This window comes from Crinia signifera, chromosome 6 (genome assembly GCF_055691185.1).
Source record: "Crinia signifera chromosome 6, ASM5569118v1, whole genome shotgun sequence".
Taxonomy (NCBI): domain Eukaryota; kingdom Metazoa; phylum Chordata; class Amphibia; order Anura; family Myobatrachidae; genus Crinia; species Crinia signifera.
The window spans coordinates 225,254,741-225,267,741 of record NC_139222.1 but is presented as its reverse complement, the minus strand read 5'-3'; the positions used below and the strand labels follow the sequence as shown (position 1 = coordinate 225,267,741).

General features: G+C 41.8%; 1 protein-coding gene across 2 annotated transcripts in view; it reads left to right on the top strand.

The window, feature by feature from the left end:
• The window catches only part of TNKS2 (tankyrase 2), a 53,072-nt gene that overhangs the window by 13,423 nt on the left and 26,648 nt on the right, over window positions 1–13,001 (top strand). The window contains exons 2-9 of one of the 2 annotated variants that reach the window (XM_083149017.1): window positions 1,232–1,456; window positions 3,018–3,113; window positions 3,453–3,489; window positions 5,166–5,241; window positions 6,651–6,668; window positions 7,070–7,164; window positions 10,719–10,785; window positions 12,362–12,548. In XM_083149017.1, the coding sequence (XP_083005143.1) occupies window positions 1,232–1,456; window positions 3,018–3,113; window positions 3,453–3,489; window positions 5,166–5,241; window positions 6,651–6,668; window positions 7,070–7,164; window positions 10,719–10,785; window positions 12,362–12,548 (801 nt within the window). The remainder of the gene's footprint in view (window positions 1–1,231; window positions 1,457–3,017; window positions 3,114–3,452; window positions 3,490–5,165; window positions 5,242–6,650; window positions 6,669–7,069; window positions 7,165–10,718; window positions 10,786–12,361; window positions 12,549–13,001) is intronic. The other variant, XM_083149018.1, reaches the window with a different exon arrangement.

Below are 13,001 nucleotides of genomic sequence, written 5' to 3'. Positions count from 1 at the left end.
GAGTTTCCAGTGCTCTCTTGCCACAATGTTCTCACTTTGAATGTGTTTATTCATACTGCGCTTATCACCTTTACTAAATTTGATTATAGTAGACTTTTAAAAAAAAATTTTGAACACTTCTTTTCACTAAATATTGAAAATCTAGAAAAACTGAGTGATCTGTGCTTAATTTCTAAGCTATCTATTCAGATTGCTTAAAATCGCCCTGTGTGTATGCCCCTTCTGGGTTTTTAAAACAATATGTACAAGACTAATATCATTAGCGATATTACACCGATTCCCCCTCGCTCTGCTTTTTGATTGAGGGGGGATCTGCATATGCGGCTGCAGCAGCAGTGAAACCCGCAGCTAAATGCAGCGGGTTCGCTGCATTAGCCGCGAGTCTCGCTGTTTGGGGGAATTCTTGCCGTCCTGTGACAGCAAGGTTTCCTTTGGAAAGTTGAATATGGCAAGCGACCGACAAGGGGGTTAAACAGCAAGGATCGTTGGTTTTCTGCGATCCTCGCTGTTTAACCCCCTCTCCGGCCGCGGAGAGAGAGGCATTGAATACTACCCATTGAGAGGGAGCTGGGTAACGTCACTGAGCGATATCGTTCAGTGTGTATGCCCTCTGTAGTTCGTCTGGGATCACCATCAATATGCTTAACGATATCGTAGGTAAAGTGTATAATTTAGTATGTGTCCAGCTTTAGTTAATGGTGGCCGCCTGTCTACTTTATGGAGAACCATCTCCTTAAAGAAGTGGTGATTTTTAAAACATAGGCTTTGACAAACCAGATGAGTATGGGTTTTATCCTCGTATTTGAAAGTTATACAATTGCTAATCCTGGACCGTTTCATATAAGTCCTCCATGTAATGCTTAATTAAGGGTAAGCCTAGCTTGGATTGCGAGTGTTTGTAATGATGTGCACCATACCATTTTTGTGGTCTTTTTCCTGTAAATAAGAGCCAGTTGACCATAACAGCCCCATTTAGCCATCAGGAACTTCAGTAAATTGCCTTTTCAGAATTTGTAGTCTGCAGTCCTATAGGTTTTTATTTAATTGAGTCGACTCCCTGTGCATGTAATGTAAATAAATATAGTTTGTTAGCGAATAATAAAATGATTTTATGTATTAAAGACCCTGAAAGCAGAGATTGCTGTAATTAGACATGTAGGCATCTTTAGCGGGTGGGGTTAAGTTTGTTTGGTTTTATTTGGTTTATCAAAGGTTCTGTTTTGTTTCCAAGGCTTTGGAAGGAAAGATGTTGTTGAACACTTACTGCAGAGTGGTGCCAATGTCCATGCCCGCGATGATGGTGGCCTTATTCCTCTACACAATGCCTGCTCTTTCGGCCATGCTGAAGTTGTCAATCTCTTGCTGAGACACGGCGCTGATCCGAATTCTCGTGACAACTGGAATTATACCCCTCTCCATGAAGCTGCAATAAAAGGCAAAATCGATGTCTGCATAGGTATGCCTGTCTTTACCACCGTACACAACCTTGGTAATGCACAATACACAGAGAGGTATCTGTTTACTACAATAATGTTTATAGCTGCTCCAGCATTACCCCCTTTTTATTATAGGGATGTTTCTTTCAGCTGCAGGTTATTGTTAATTGCATATAACTAGATTTATGTTCGACAACAATTAAAGACCCAAAACTTTTGATTATATGGGTTCAGTTCAGTGTGATCTTAATAGTGCAGTGAAGTAGATTCTGGAGCTATTCAATTACTTTTGCCGCTGTGCCAGACATTGCTGGTTCTCCAGCCTTAAACTGGGTGTTTCATTGCAAGAACCCTGGCATCCTCTGACGTAAGTGCCTGTCGTGATGCCATTTGTGGTGTGCTAAAGACAGGAAACCGCTTCACGGCTGTAGTTTAGTCAGATTTAGTCAGTTTAGTAAAGACAAAGAAAGATAGTAAGGTACCTTGAGTAAGATTTATCAAGCAGTGGAGAAGTTGATTAGTGCTATAGTTGCTGATAGCAACCAAGATTCTACCTATCATTTTATAGAATTTACTGAAACATTTATGCAACTAATTCAAAGCTAATTGGTTGCCATCAGCATCTTTTCCGCTTGTCTTATTATCCATTGTTTTCACTGCTTAATACATCAACCTCCTGTAGTCCTTAATGTTTCCTTGGAAGTTTGTGCCCTATCTGAGAATAATATGCAGCCAGCAACAAGACCAAAATGGTCAGTGCCTCTTGGTATAACACAGAACTATACTAATGTTCATTCTAGCACCCGCTATCTTTGATAACCCATGCAGTTCCTCTTACCTGCCTGGGGTGTTGCTGTCTGCTCTGGTGTTTCAAGTACAGATTGGGTTTGCATATCATTGCTGATATACAGACCACACTGTGCTAAAAGCACTACAGCAGACAGTGACACCCCAGGCAGGGAAGAGGAACTGCATTTGTTATCAAAGATAGCGAGTGCTAGAAGGAACACTACTATACCATACTTTGGAATAGATCATGAACACTACACCAGGGTTGCCGACTTGCATATAATCCTCTCCGGGAGAAGCCCGGAAAGGAATCTTTCATTACGAGTTTGGGGGCGGGGCTTACCGGTGACGTCATTAAGCCCCGCCCCATTACGACAAATAGCCGAAATAACTGATCTCAATGGAGGGGGCGGGGCTAAAATGACACGATTGTGCCATTTTAGCTCCGCCCCCTCCTCTGAGACCCGCGGATTGCGGCACTTAAATGCCGCGATCGGGGGGGGGGGGGGGCTCAGTGGGGGTCCCCCTGATTCCGGGAGGGTTGCCCACCCTTCCGGGGGCCGGGAGGGGGGACCCGATTTTCGGGAGACTCCCGCAAATTCCGGGAGGGTCGGCAACCCTGTTGTACACATGTCACAATCTGAAATCAAATTGGATGCCGGTCAACTGATATGAACATTTTCATAAGTCTGTATTCTTTTTCTGTTGTGAATTAGTATGATTGGAAGACACTGGATCTGGGGCTGTATTTGTATTCTAATAATGTGATTTATGTTGTTCTATGAATTTCAGTACTGCTTCAGCATGGAGCCGATCCAACAATCCGTAACACAGACAGCCGGACAGCTTTGGATTTATCTGACCCATCTGCAAAAGCTGTGCTGACAGGTAATGATTGCTTTGCACTGGTTCTTTGCTTTGAGCTGCTGCTTTAATAGATTATGAGGCTGACTACGCAAATTGGAATGTTTCCTTATGGCTGTTGATGATCAGTCTTGCTGATCACAGTAAAAACACATGCCCTATCATTAAGTTCTACCTATCATTTAAACTTGGCAGGTACGACTGCATTTGTTAATTATTGCATGACTCACGTGAAGGTGACTGATTTTGTAATATAATTTTCATTAAATGTGTTAAAGTTGTGCCTGTTATTATTTCCGTTGTCTATTCTTGTGTAAATATAAAGTGGTAGGTTTGCTTTTAATAGTATATTTCATTTTGCAGGGGAATACAAGAAGGATGAACTGTTGGAAAGTGCAAGGTATCTATTGTTAGATTTTAAAGCATGAACTGTGTTTATATTGTGTTTTTTGTTCTTTAAAGAAAAGGATCTATGTGACTAAAATGTATAATATAAGTCGTTTTTATAATATACAGGGGGTTGTTAGCGCATCAACGCATCTCTGGGGTATGCCAGAAAACATCAGGTTGACCCAACTAAGGTTTAGTCAGTCGAAGAATTTAGTATTTCTGCCCAATTTAAAATGCTATGGGGCACATTTTTTGTGTGTAAAAAAAGGACTTTTCATTGGCTCTTTTTGACGATGTTTTTTTTTTTCTGGCAATAAAATGAATACCTTTGGACAGTAAATCTCAATTCGGTTGAAAATCTGTGTCATGATTTGAAACTTGCAGTCCACGATCATATGAGCAGCCCAGAGCAAATCTCCTAGGAGACATGGGCAAAGATCACTCCCAAGCAGTGTATAAACCTGAAAGAATCCTACCCCAACTGGCATGATGTATAGGTGGGAGGACACTTCAAACCCTGTCACCCCAATAATGACAGCTGTAGCCACCTAGCGACCCATATTTTAAAGTAGTGCGTCCTCACTTTCAATTTACATGATCCTATTTCTGGTGATCACCTGACAATATTACCTTTCACTCCAGTAAACAAATGGTTTCCATATATGTGGGCTATGCATGCCTTACCATGTCCATTATTACACCTGCAAGTATGTTCATGTGTATATATGAAATGGGGGATGTGAGGCCCTGCTTTCAAATTACGTGACTCTGTTAGCAGCTGTCTGGTGATCACACAATATCGCCCAGCATAACAAAAAGAGTCGTTTCCCAAATATGGTGGAATCTCCCTCATACTGGCTTGCGCACCCATGGAAGCACTCTGGCTGAAAGGTGGGGTATCTCTTCATTCAAACATCTTGGCAGCACGACTTTTGGGCTGGCCCGGCAGATGTGACCCTGTCCTATTCTCGGCTGGCTCGACTGGCAATCCGCAGGTGGGATTCAATGTCCTGGCTGCCGAGCGCCAAAAAGGGGGCATGGCCACGAGATATGGCTGTCGATCTGCGGCCGTGAGGTCAACAGTCCACGGCCGTTCTCAGTAGAACGGGCCCGGCTGCTTCTAAAGTTGGGCCCGTTCTGCCAAGATCCCTGTTCAATGTTGTCGGGAAAGACAGTATTGGATAGGGGACCGCCGGGAATAGCGGTGGAGGATTGATTACCCCCTTAGTGTTCAACAGACAAAAACTGAAACTGTAAACCTGGGTACACACTATGCGATTGCACCCAGCTTTAAGCCTATTTTTCATCTGGCACAAAAAAAAAAAGCAATGTACAATTTGCATTGGTACCAAATAAAAAAAATAGGTGATAGAACCCTCAGCAGCGTTGTTATTGCAGCAATAGTGGTTCTGTGAGTACTAGACTATGGGGGTTTTGATCACTTACACATTTACCTACTTTTTTTATTTCATGATATCAGATGTTTGAATTTGGGAGTCTCATGCTGTAAAAGAATTGCCTAGGAAAGGATAGGGATCAGAGGAGAACTGCATTCATAAAAAAATAAATAAAAGCCATAAACATTAACTGTATACGTAATCCTAAAATACAAATACATGAAATAATCGTACATGTGCTTCTTTTACCCAAAGTTTTCTGGTCTTTTTTTTTATTTATTTTTTATAGAAGTGGAAATGAAGAGAAAATGATGGGCCTGCTTACTCCCCTTAATGTTAATTCTCATGCAAGTGATGGAAGGAAGGTAATTGTTTCCTGTCACTACCTACAAATATTGCTGTTTGCTATGTACTTCTCTGCCATTAGGTCACTTACAGGCTGGCATTAACATTATGATTCCACTGTTCTGTTTTTCTTTAACATTAGTACAAACATGGAATTGGAGCTATACATATTTGTGTCTGCTTGTGAGAGACTGCGGCTTTGTGGTCGGATTATACTATTATGAAGAGGTTGTTTGTCTTTTTTTTTTTAGTTTATTATATTGACGAACAAAAGCATCGGGTTTTGCCTGTGAAAATTGACTAAATCTGGCTAAACCCTGCACTTTACACCCATTTCCCTCTGACAGGCGCCATTAGTTTAGACACTCAAAGGGGGCGCCAGAAATATTTGACATGCCCCCCATTGTGTTTTCCTTTTCTATATCTGTCCATCATGGTCTCTATTTTTGAGAGTGTGTAAACATTGCTTAGGAAAGTGATGCTTCCCTATCTGGCATCAAAGTCTAGAAGTCAGAGATTACGTCCATACACACTGGGCGTTTTTGCCCAGCATGTATGGATACAGTGATGGGGAAAATCGCTGGGCTGAAAAATACTCACACACTGATCGTTTTTTTTCCCCGTTTTATGCTGCTTTCAGACTGCAAAACTGGCATTGACCAGGTATTTTAAAACGTTTCTAAAAACAGGTCTGCCAGCTAAAACCCCTTTTACACCGCAGATCTTTAAACGGTATTTCAGTGCAGTTTTTGTTCCTTCACAACACTGAACCCGTTTTAACCCATAGAACACAGTGGATGAAAAAAAACATGTCTGAAACGGGTTGGACTCTGCTTTATTACCGTTTAGAAATACCAGTTCAATAGAACCGGTAATTTGACTCTGCACCTTTCAGACTGCACAAATTACCATTTTAAAATGGTAAAAAAAACCGCCAAAATAACGGGTAAAAAGTGTGGTCTGAAAGGGGCATTAGTGATTTTGCCTTGGAGTGGACAACCTTCCATAGCAGAACTCTGGAAAGCTGTCCACTCCGCCGCTCATCTGCTGGTAATAGCAGCAGATGAGTGGGAGGGCCAGATATGATGTGGGAGTCTGCATCGGTACTCGCCGCCCATCGCTGCCCCATACACGCTGGGCGGCTCTTGAGCTAAAAGCCACTGAAGCGATTGAACTGAACTTTCAGCTCATAGTCGCCCAGTGTTTATGGGACGATTGTGTGATTTATTTATTTTTTCATTTGCAAAGGTAAACGTTCTCTGCACAGGCTGCAGTTGCCTGGCCCTACCCCACCCGACCCGATATGAATTTGATTTATATGCTTTATCATTTGAGCTTTTCCTCTCCTACCAGAGAGCCCCATTGTATACAGTAGCTTTCAGTGATGGATTTGTTAGCAAATGCTTAATACCAATTTTTTTCAACAAAGCTGCAGTGGAAAGTAAGGGTAAGACTGAACATCCTGTTGTGTTTATGCTTCATATATCAACACTTCGATTTTGGAAGATTAGCTCCAGAAAAATATGAGCTTAGGTTTTAGAACTGATGACTTTTCAGGTAAAAGTGTCAGCATATTGTCATTTAACAAAACCTCAACGATTCAGGCATAATATACATTAATGGTACTTTGTATCAGTTGCTTTGCAGAACAAACACTTTTGCTTTAACATGCAGACATTTAATGTAATGGCATTTTGATACAGCAAAGCCGGAGCCTTTGCATTGGAAATATGGGAACACTGGCTAGCTACAGTAGAGAATATGGTGGAACATGCAGGAAGGGGACATAAAGCTCTGATCAGTGATGTATATTGTTTTAATATATGCATTTTATTTTTATATCTACAGTCGACTCCACTTCACTTAGCTGCAGGTTATAACCGTGTCAAAATCGTACAACTGTTACTTCAGCATGGAGCAGACGTGCATGTCAAGGATAAAGGGTATGGCCACACACACTTCTCTAATCCATACTAGTTGTGCTGTAAACACAAGGGTCAACTTATTATTTATTAAATCTGTATTAAACCTTGGATAGTGACAAAAAGAAGTTGCCCAAAACAACCAATGAGCTTTTACCTGTCTTTTATGTAGCACAGTTTTTGTAATGAGTGTTGTGAGTTTATTTGCATCAGATCATGTATAATACTTTGGCTCATTGCAATACGCCAGCCCTGCTTTTTCCCATAGACTGCGAACATATGCTAATCTGGGAACCCACAGCCCCCACTGGCTTTGATTTCTAATTAACCCTTTGAGGTCCGCACCAAAAAAAAAAAAAAGTTTAGTATAAATGGATTTCTCAACCGTTTGGTAGAGGCCTATATCTCAAAAACTGGGGGGGTCTCATTTAAAAAAAAAACTATTGATTGTTGTTGGTTGTTGTTAATATTATCCTCAGTGAATAAAAAATGCAAAAAAAAATATTTTGCTTTGCTTTTTTTGTGGTGCGGACCTCAAAGGGTTAAAACAACTATTAACTATCAGTCTTGCATGTATAACAGCCTATGTGCTGCCGAGTATGAGGTCAATTGGAATAGAACCTGTTCTAGATTCTGTAGTAATATATAATGTATGAAGTCTTGTGTACTATGCATGTATAATAGGGTTCTCCATGTACACCAGGTAGATCTCTTTAAAAGTACCCTTATTCTGTTTCAACCTCAGCTCTCCCATCTAATAGAAGCATGGGGCACAAGACACTGCAATGTATGAACAAACAGGGATTCTAGAACTTTATAAACATTTCTAAACACTGTTTCTAGTGCTTCATATCAACCGTAATATGCAAACACTTTAGCAGCTGCTTTTGTGGGTTTTGTATGTATGTATGTATGAAAACCAGTAAACAGGGGGCGCCGATAGCACTTCGGTAAAAATGGGATATGGCTGACGGGAGGGGGCAAGGCCACATCCCTGAGTGGGTGTGGCACCCACTGCAGCTCCCTCTCTCCCCCACTCAGCACACGGTACTGAGCAGCATGTGGTAGACTGGGGAGAGGGGCTGTACTGCAGCGGCAGCTTGTCCGCTCTACTCCCACTGTCCAGCTCTCTGCAGCAGTTGAGAGGGGAGGAGTTGGGACCAGGTAAAAAAAAAAAAAAGTACCCGCTCCCTCCCCCCTCTTGGCACCACTGACTATAAATACACAAAATGTTAATGGGGATTAATTTGAATTTGTCTTTTCCCATTGATGATTTGATGAGCAGGAATATGTTGCAGATGAGACCGTATACAGAATCTTCTTTGGTTTTTTTTTTTATATATCTTATAAAATAAGCAGAATTTATAGTGGAAATTACTTAACTTTTGTTAGCTATTCACTATTTATAAAGTGATTGGATGGGGTAGCAGCTAGATCCTCTTCTCCTGAAACACCTTTCCCATCATGCACTGGGTCTACATCTACCTGGTGGGGGAATATAAATCGTTGTTGTACGGCATCTAACAACTTGAGGCCTCACATCACATCGTGGTCATTTCCACAAAGGGGAAAATAGTCACAACCAATAGGATGGTCCTAACAAATAGATTTGGCAATAGCTACATATTTAAGAACTAAAATATAAGTGATATAAGTTAAAAAAAAAAAAAATGTGGTCATTTCAGGCCGCTTTTACTCTGTGATTATGCCCCCAGAGATTAAATGCTTAGAAAACACTGTGCTGCATGGCACATTTATACCCCTTTCAGACAGAAAAAAAGACCCGGGAATTTCCCTGCTCTTGCCGTGTCGACCCGGGTTTTTCTTCTGTCTGAAAGGGTCAACACGGGTCTAAAGTTCCGGGACTTCGACCCAGGTATTTACCTGGGTTTTTCCCGGGTCTGTATTCCAAAAACCCGGGTCGCTGTCTGTCTGAAAGGAAACGACCCGGGTTTTTGGGATTATTACACATTGTTAGGCACTGATTGGCTCTCCTGGTGGGGTGCTGGCTGATTGGTTGTGAGGATAGGCTTCTCTGATAGGCTGGGAGGGCATGGCAATGGAGCTGGCCTCTGAGGTCATTAGGGAGCTGAAAAAAGGATAGCATGGCCCACTGGTAGAAGCAAGAGGTGAGAGCTGCTGGCAGTGAGAGGGGAGGAGGATATCGGCAAACAGATGACTGGGACAGTCAAAGATGCCACAATGTACTCAAACATTGCAAATATACTGACAGCCATGTGAGGTAACATGTACCTTCCAGTATATAAAAACAATAAAACTTGTTTACAACATATCCTTGTGTCATGCCATGGTTAATGCAATGCAGTGAGCAGTCACCACCCACTTTTGATGACCTCATCTCTGTGTGCCTTTAAAACTGTCCTATTCTTATGACACACAGAGTTTTGCAGGAAAAATCCGGCTTCTGTGTGAAAGGGGTCGACACGGGAAATACCCGGGTTTTTGCTCCTGTGTGAAAGGGGGTCAGCCCCTTGCTGCCTAGTTGTACCCGGGTTTTTGTATCCGGGAAATACCTGGGTTTTTGGGATTTTTCTGTCTGAAAGGGGTATTAATCTTCAAAATCTCATCACACAGATCTTAAGGTAGCATTGCCCAGAATAACAAAATCAGCCTGCATTCTACATGATTGATCATTAGAAGATAATGGGATAGTGCAGTCTAAAACAATGGCTGCTGTACACTGCAATCCCAAATCATCCCATAGTAGGAAAGCTGTTCCTGCAGTCGCGCATCTGGAAATCAGTCTTGTAGGCTACCCAGTGAGGGTTACACGTCTTGTCTCATCACTCACGTTTTCAGGCTTTTTAAGAACGTGTAGTGTTTCCACGGTGACCTAATAGTGAATTTGGTCTAATACATGTTCATATTTATCATTCGATTGAACGTGCTTTACCAAAATGGAATGTACTCTGACAACTTCCCTGGGTTTTTGCAATAATTTTTCTGGAAATATCAGTGTATATATTCCTATGAGAAATTCTCATTTTTATGTTATGATCTTTTGTAGTGTGATCTGTACATTTGGTAAATACATGAAGTATAGTGAGAATAGAACAGTAGTGCATTTAACAAACAAATGGGATTGTAATTAATGCAATCCAATTTGGACACCCATAAGGCCCCAAAAAAATATTTTTTACCCAAAAATATACAGGTTCTGTGAAACCAGCGTGTTTCCGCTAGAAACTGCCATTTTTGGGGGCTTGCGCTTCGCCTGCACATGTTACATCTACCCCACCTGCAGTACATATGGTTTTGCCTATTTTGAGAACAAATTTGTACTGCGATCAGGTCTAAATTAGACTCCATATTCTCAAGAGGAGACCTATATCTCCAGACGTCTTTTTGTGTGTGTGTGTGTTAGGATTGTTTGAGATAAATGATTGATGGGATCTGATTGGTTGATGTGGGCAACCCCTCTACTTTTAAAGAAGTTTTCATAAATCTATCCATAAGGGTGGCATATAATGTGTATACTTTGAAATAATATGTATTTTTATTGGTTTTATTAATAGTAATCTTCATTTTGATTTTTGTTTTTCTGTATTTTATAGAGATTTGGTGCCTCTTCACAATGCTTGCTCATATGGCCACTACGAAGTAACAGAGCTTCTTGTCAAGGTATTTATTATTCCATTTATTAGTATTTGATGTAATTAATAAAATGCTGCAATACTTATTGTCTTGAGAAAATGTACAAATATTTAAAATTCACTAGTCACATTGTCTAACCCTTCTCTGTACCAAGATATGATTGTGCCTTAATGCTCTCTGTGTTTGTGTACAATAACATTCTCAGGGGGACATTCCATTGTTAGACACACCTGCAGAGAGCATTTGCGGGAGCTACGCAATAGTTGCTCCGTTTGGGCACAATTTGTTGCTGGTGCCGGCATTGCAGCTCACCTCCACAAGGAGCTGTGAGCTGAAATAGATGAAAAGTGCCCGTATGAGCTTCACACTCATGCTGTATGTTTCATATTGATGAGTTATGATGTTTGGCCAACTATGGTGCTGATTTTCACTGGGTTTATTTATACCCTTTTAAACCGCGTCAAAACCCCGGGTCTTTGGCGGGTCAGAGGCGGTGTAAATGGGACACGCCGTGTCCCTTTACACGGGACTTTTACCCAGGTCCTGACCTGGGTAGAACACGGCTTGGACCTGGGTAGAGGGCAGTGTATATGGGTACGCCGGGTCCCATTTACATCAATGGGGACGTACAACCTGCAGACTTCAGGTTGGGGGGGGGGGGGGGGGGGGAGGGGGGGAGGTGAATGGATGCCTGTGTGCGGCATCCATTCACCTCCCGGACGATGCCTTGGGGGTGCACAGGGACTGGGGGTAGCCCAGCAGCTTACCTTGGTGCTGGGCTGCCCCCAGCATGGCGATCGGTGTATCCGGCGGGGATCACCACGGTCCCGGCGCTTGAAGATGATGTCCAAGCGCCCAACTCCGTCTACACTGCGGGTGGGCACCGCAGTGTAAATGTAGTAAATCCCGGATCCGACCCGGCTTGGATCCTTCTTCCAAATGCCGGGTTGGATCCGGGATTTTTGGTGTCAAAGGGGTATTACTGAACAGTTTTTTTTTTTTTTCGTTTTTTTTTTTTTTCAAAGCCAAGAATTATTTTAAAATGCTAATAGCAGCAAATGCAAAGCAAGCCTGGTTTTAGAATTTATTGCTAATGGTATTTTACATCCAGCACTCACGTGTTGATTGAACCTGCGGTTTATTAAATACAGCCGTTCATGTCATTGTTGAACAGTAATTAGGAATAACCAGGCCATAAGATGTTGCAGTACCATGGTATTTGGTGGTGAGCACAGGTTTATTTAATACAATGGTATTTGGTGGTGAGCACAGGTTTATTTAATACAATAGGGTGACTTGGAAGTGGTCTGCTATGTTATATTGCCATCTCTACAACGCTGTGTTATATGTCAGCTGTAGCCAGATGCTTCTTGATCGTACACAGCTGTATGTCTGTCCACGGCAGAGTCTGTAAATACCCTATGACTATCCTTTCCAGCCATTACACCAACGTTCCTCTCCATCCTTAAGTGCTGCTTTCTTTCTGAATAAATGAATATCCCAACAGTAGGTTATGTAGAACATAAACCTAAAATAATCATCATAATAATGAAAGTTCATTATAATCCACTTTGATTAAGCGATATAACATGTATCTTCTCAGCATGGTGCCTGTGTGAATGCAATGGATCTCTGGCAATTCACTCCACTTCATGAAGCAGCCTCTAAAAACCGCGTGGAGGTGTGTTCCCTCTTGCTTAGTTATGGAGCCGATCCCAACATGCTCAACTGCCACAATAAAAGTGCCATTGATTTGGCTCCAACGCCACAGCTAAAGGAACAACTATCCTGTGAGTAGTGATGGTCTGACTGATTTGAGTGCATGCATGGTTTTCAGCAGTGTGGTATTTGTGATTTTTGAACAATTTTTTTTATTCTTAAAGTGTCCATACAATTGTGTGATTTGGGCATATTCATCCGATTCCAATGGTTCGGTCCAATAGACTGGATGAACAGTTCAAATCTGATCTGATGCACGGTCCCGTGTGCATTGGAGCCAGATATTGTAAGGCCTGCACATTAGATATTTTGTATCCTGCAGGCCTTGCTAGGACCATATACAATGTATTGTATGTTATACTGCCCCCTGGGAAGCTGCAGGGCGGTTTAAGGGGGATCTTATGCGATCCCCGGGAGAAGTCTCACAGTGTTTGGGCACCATTAATGTTGACACCAGTTTACATAGATGTCCAGCATTCACAAAGTATTATTCCTATATATTGCGGTCATTAATATAAATGTAA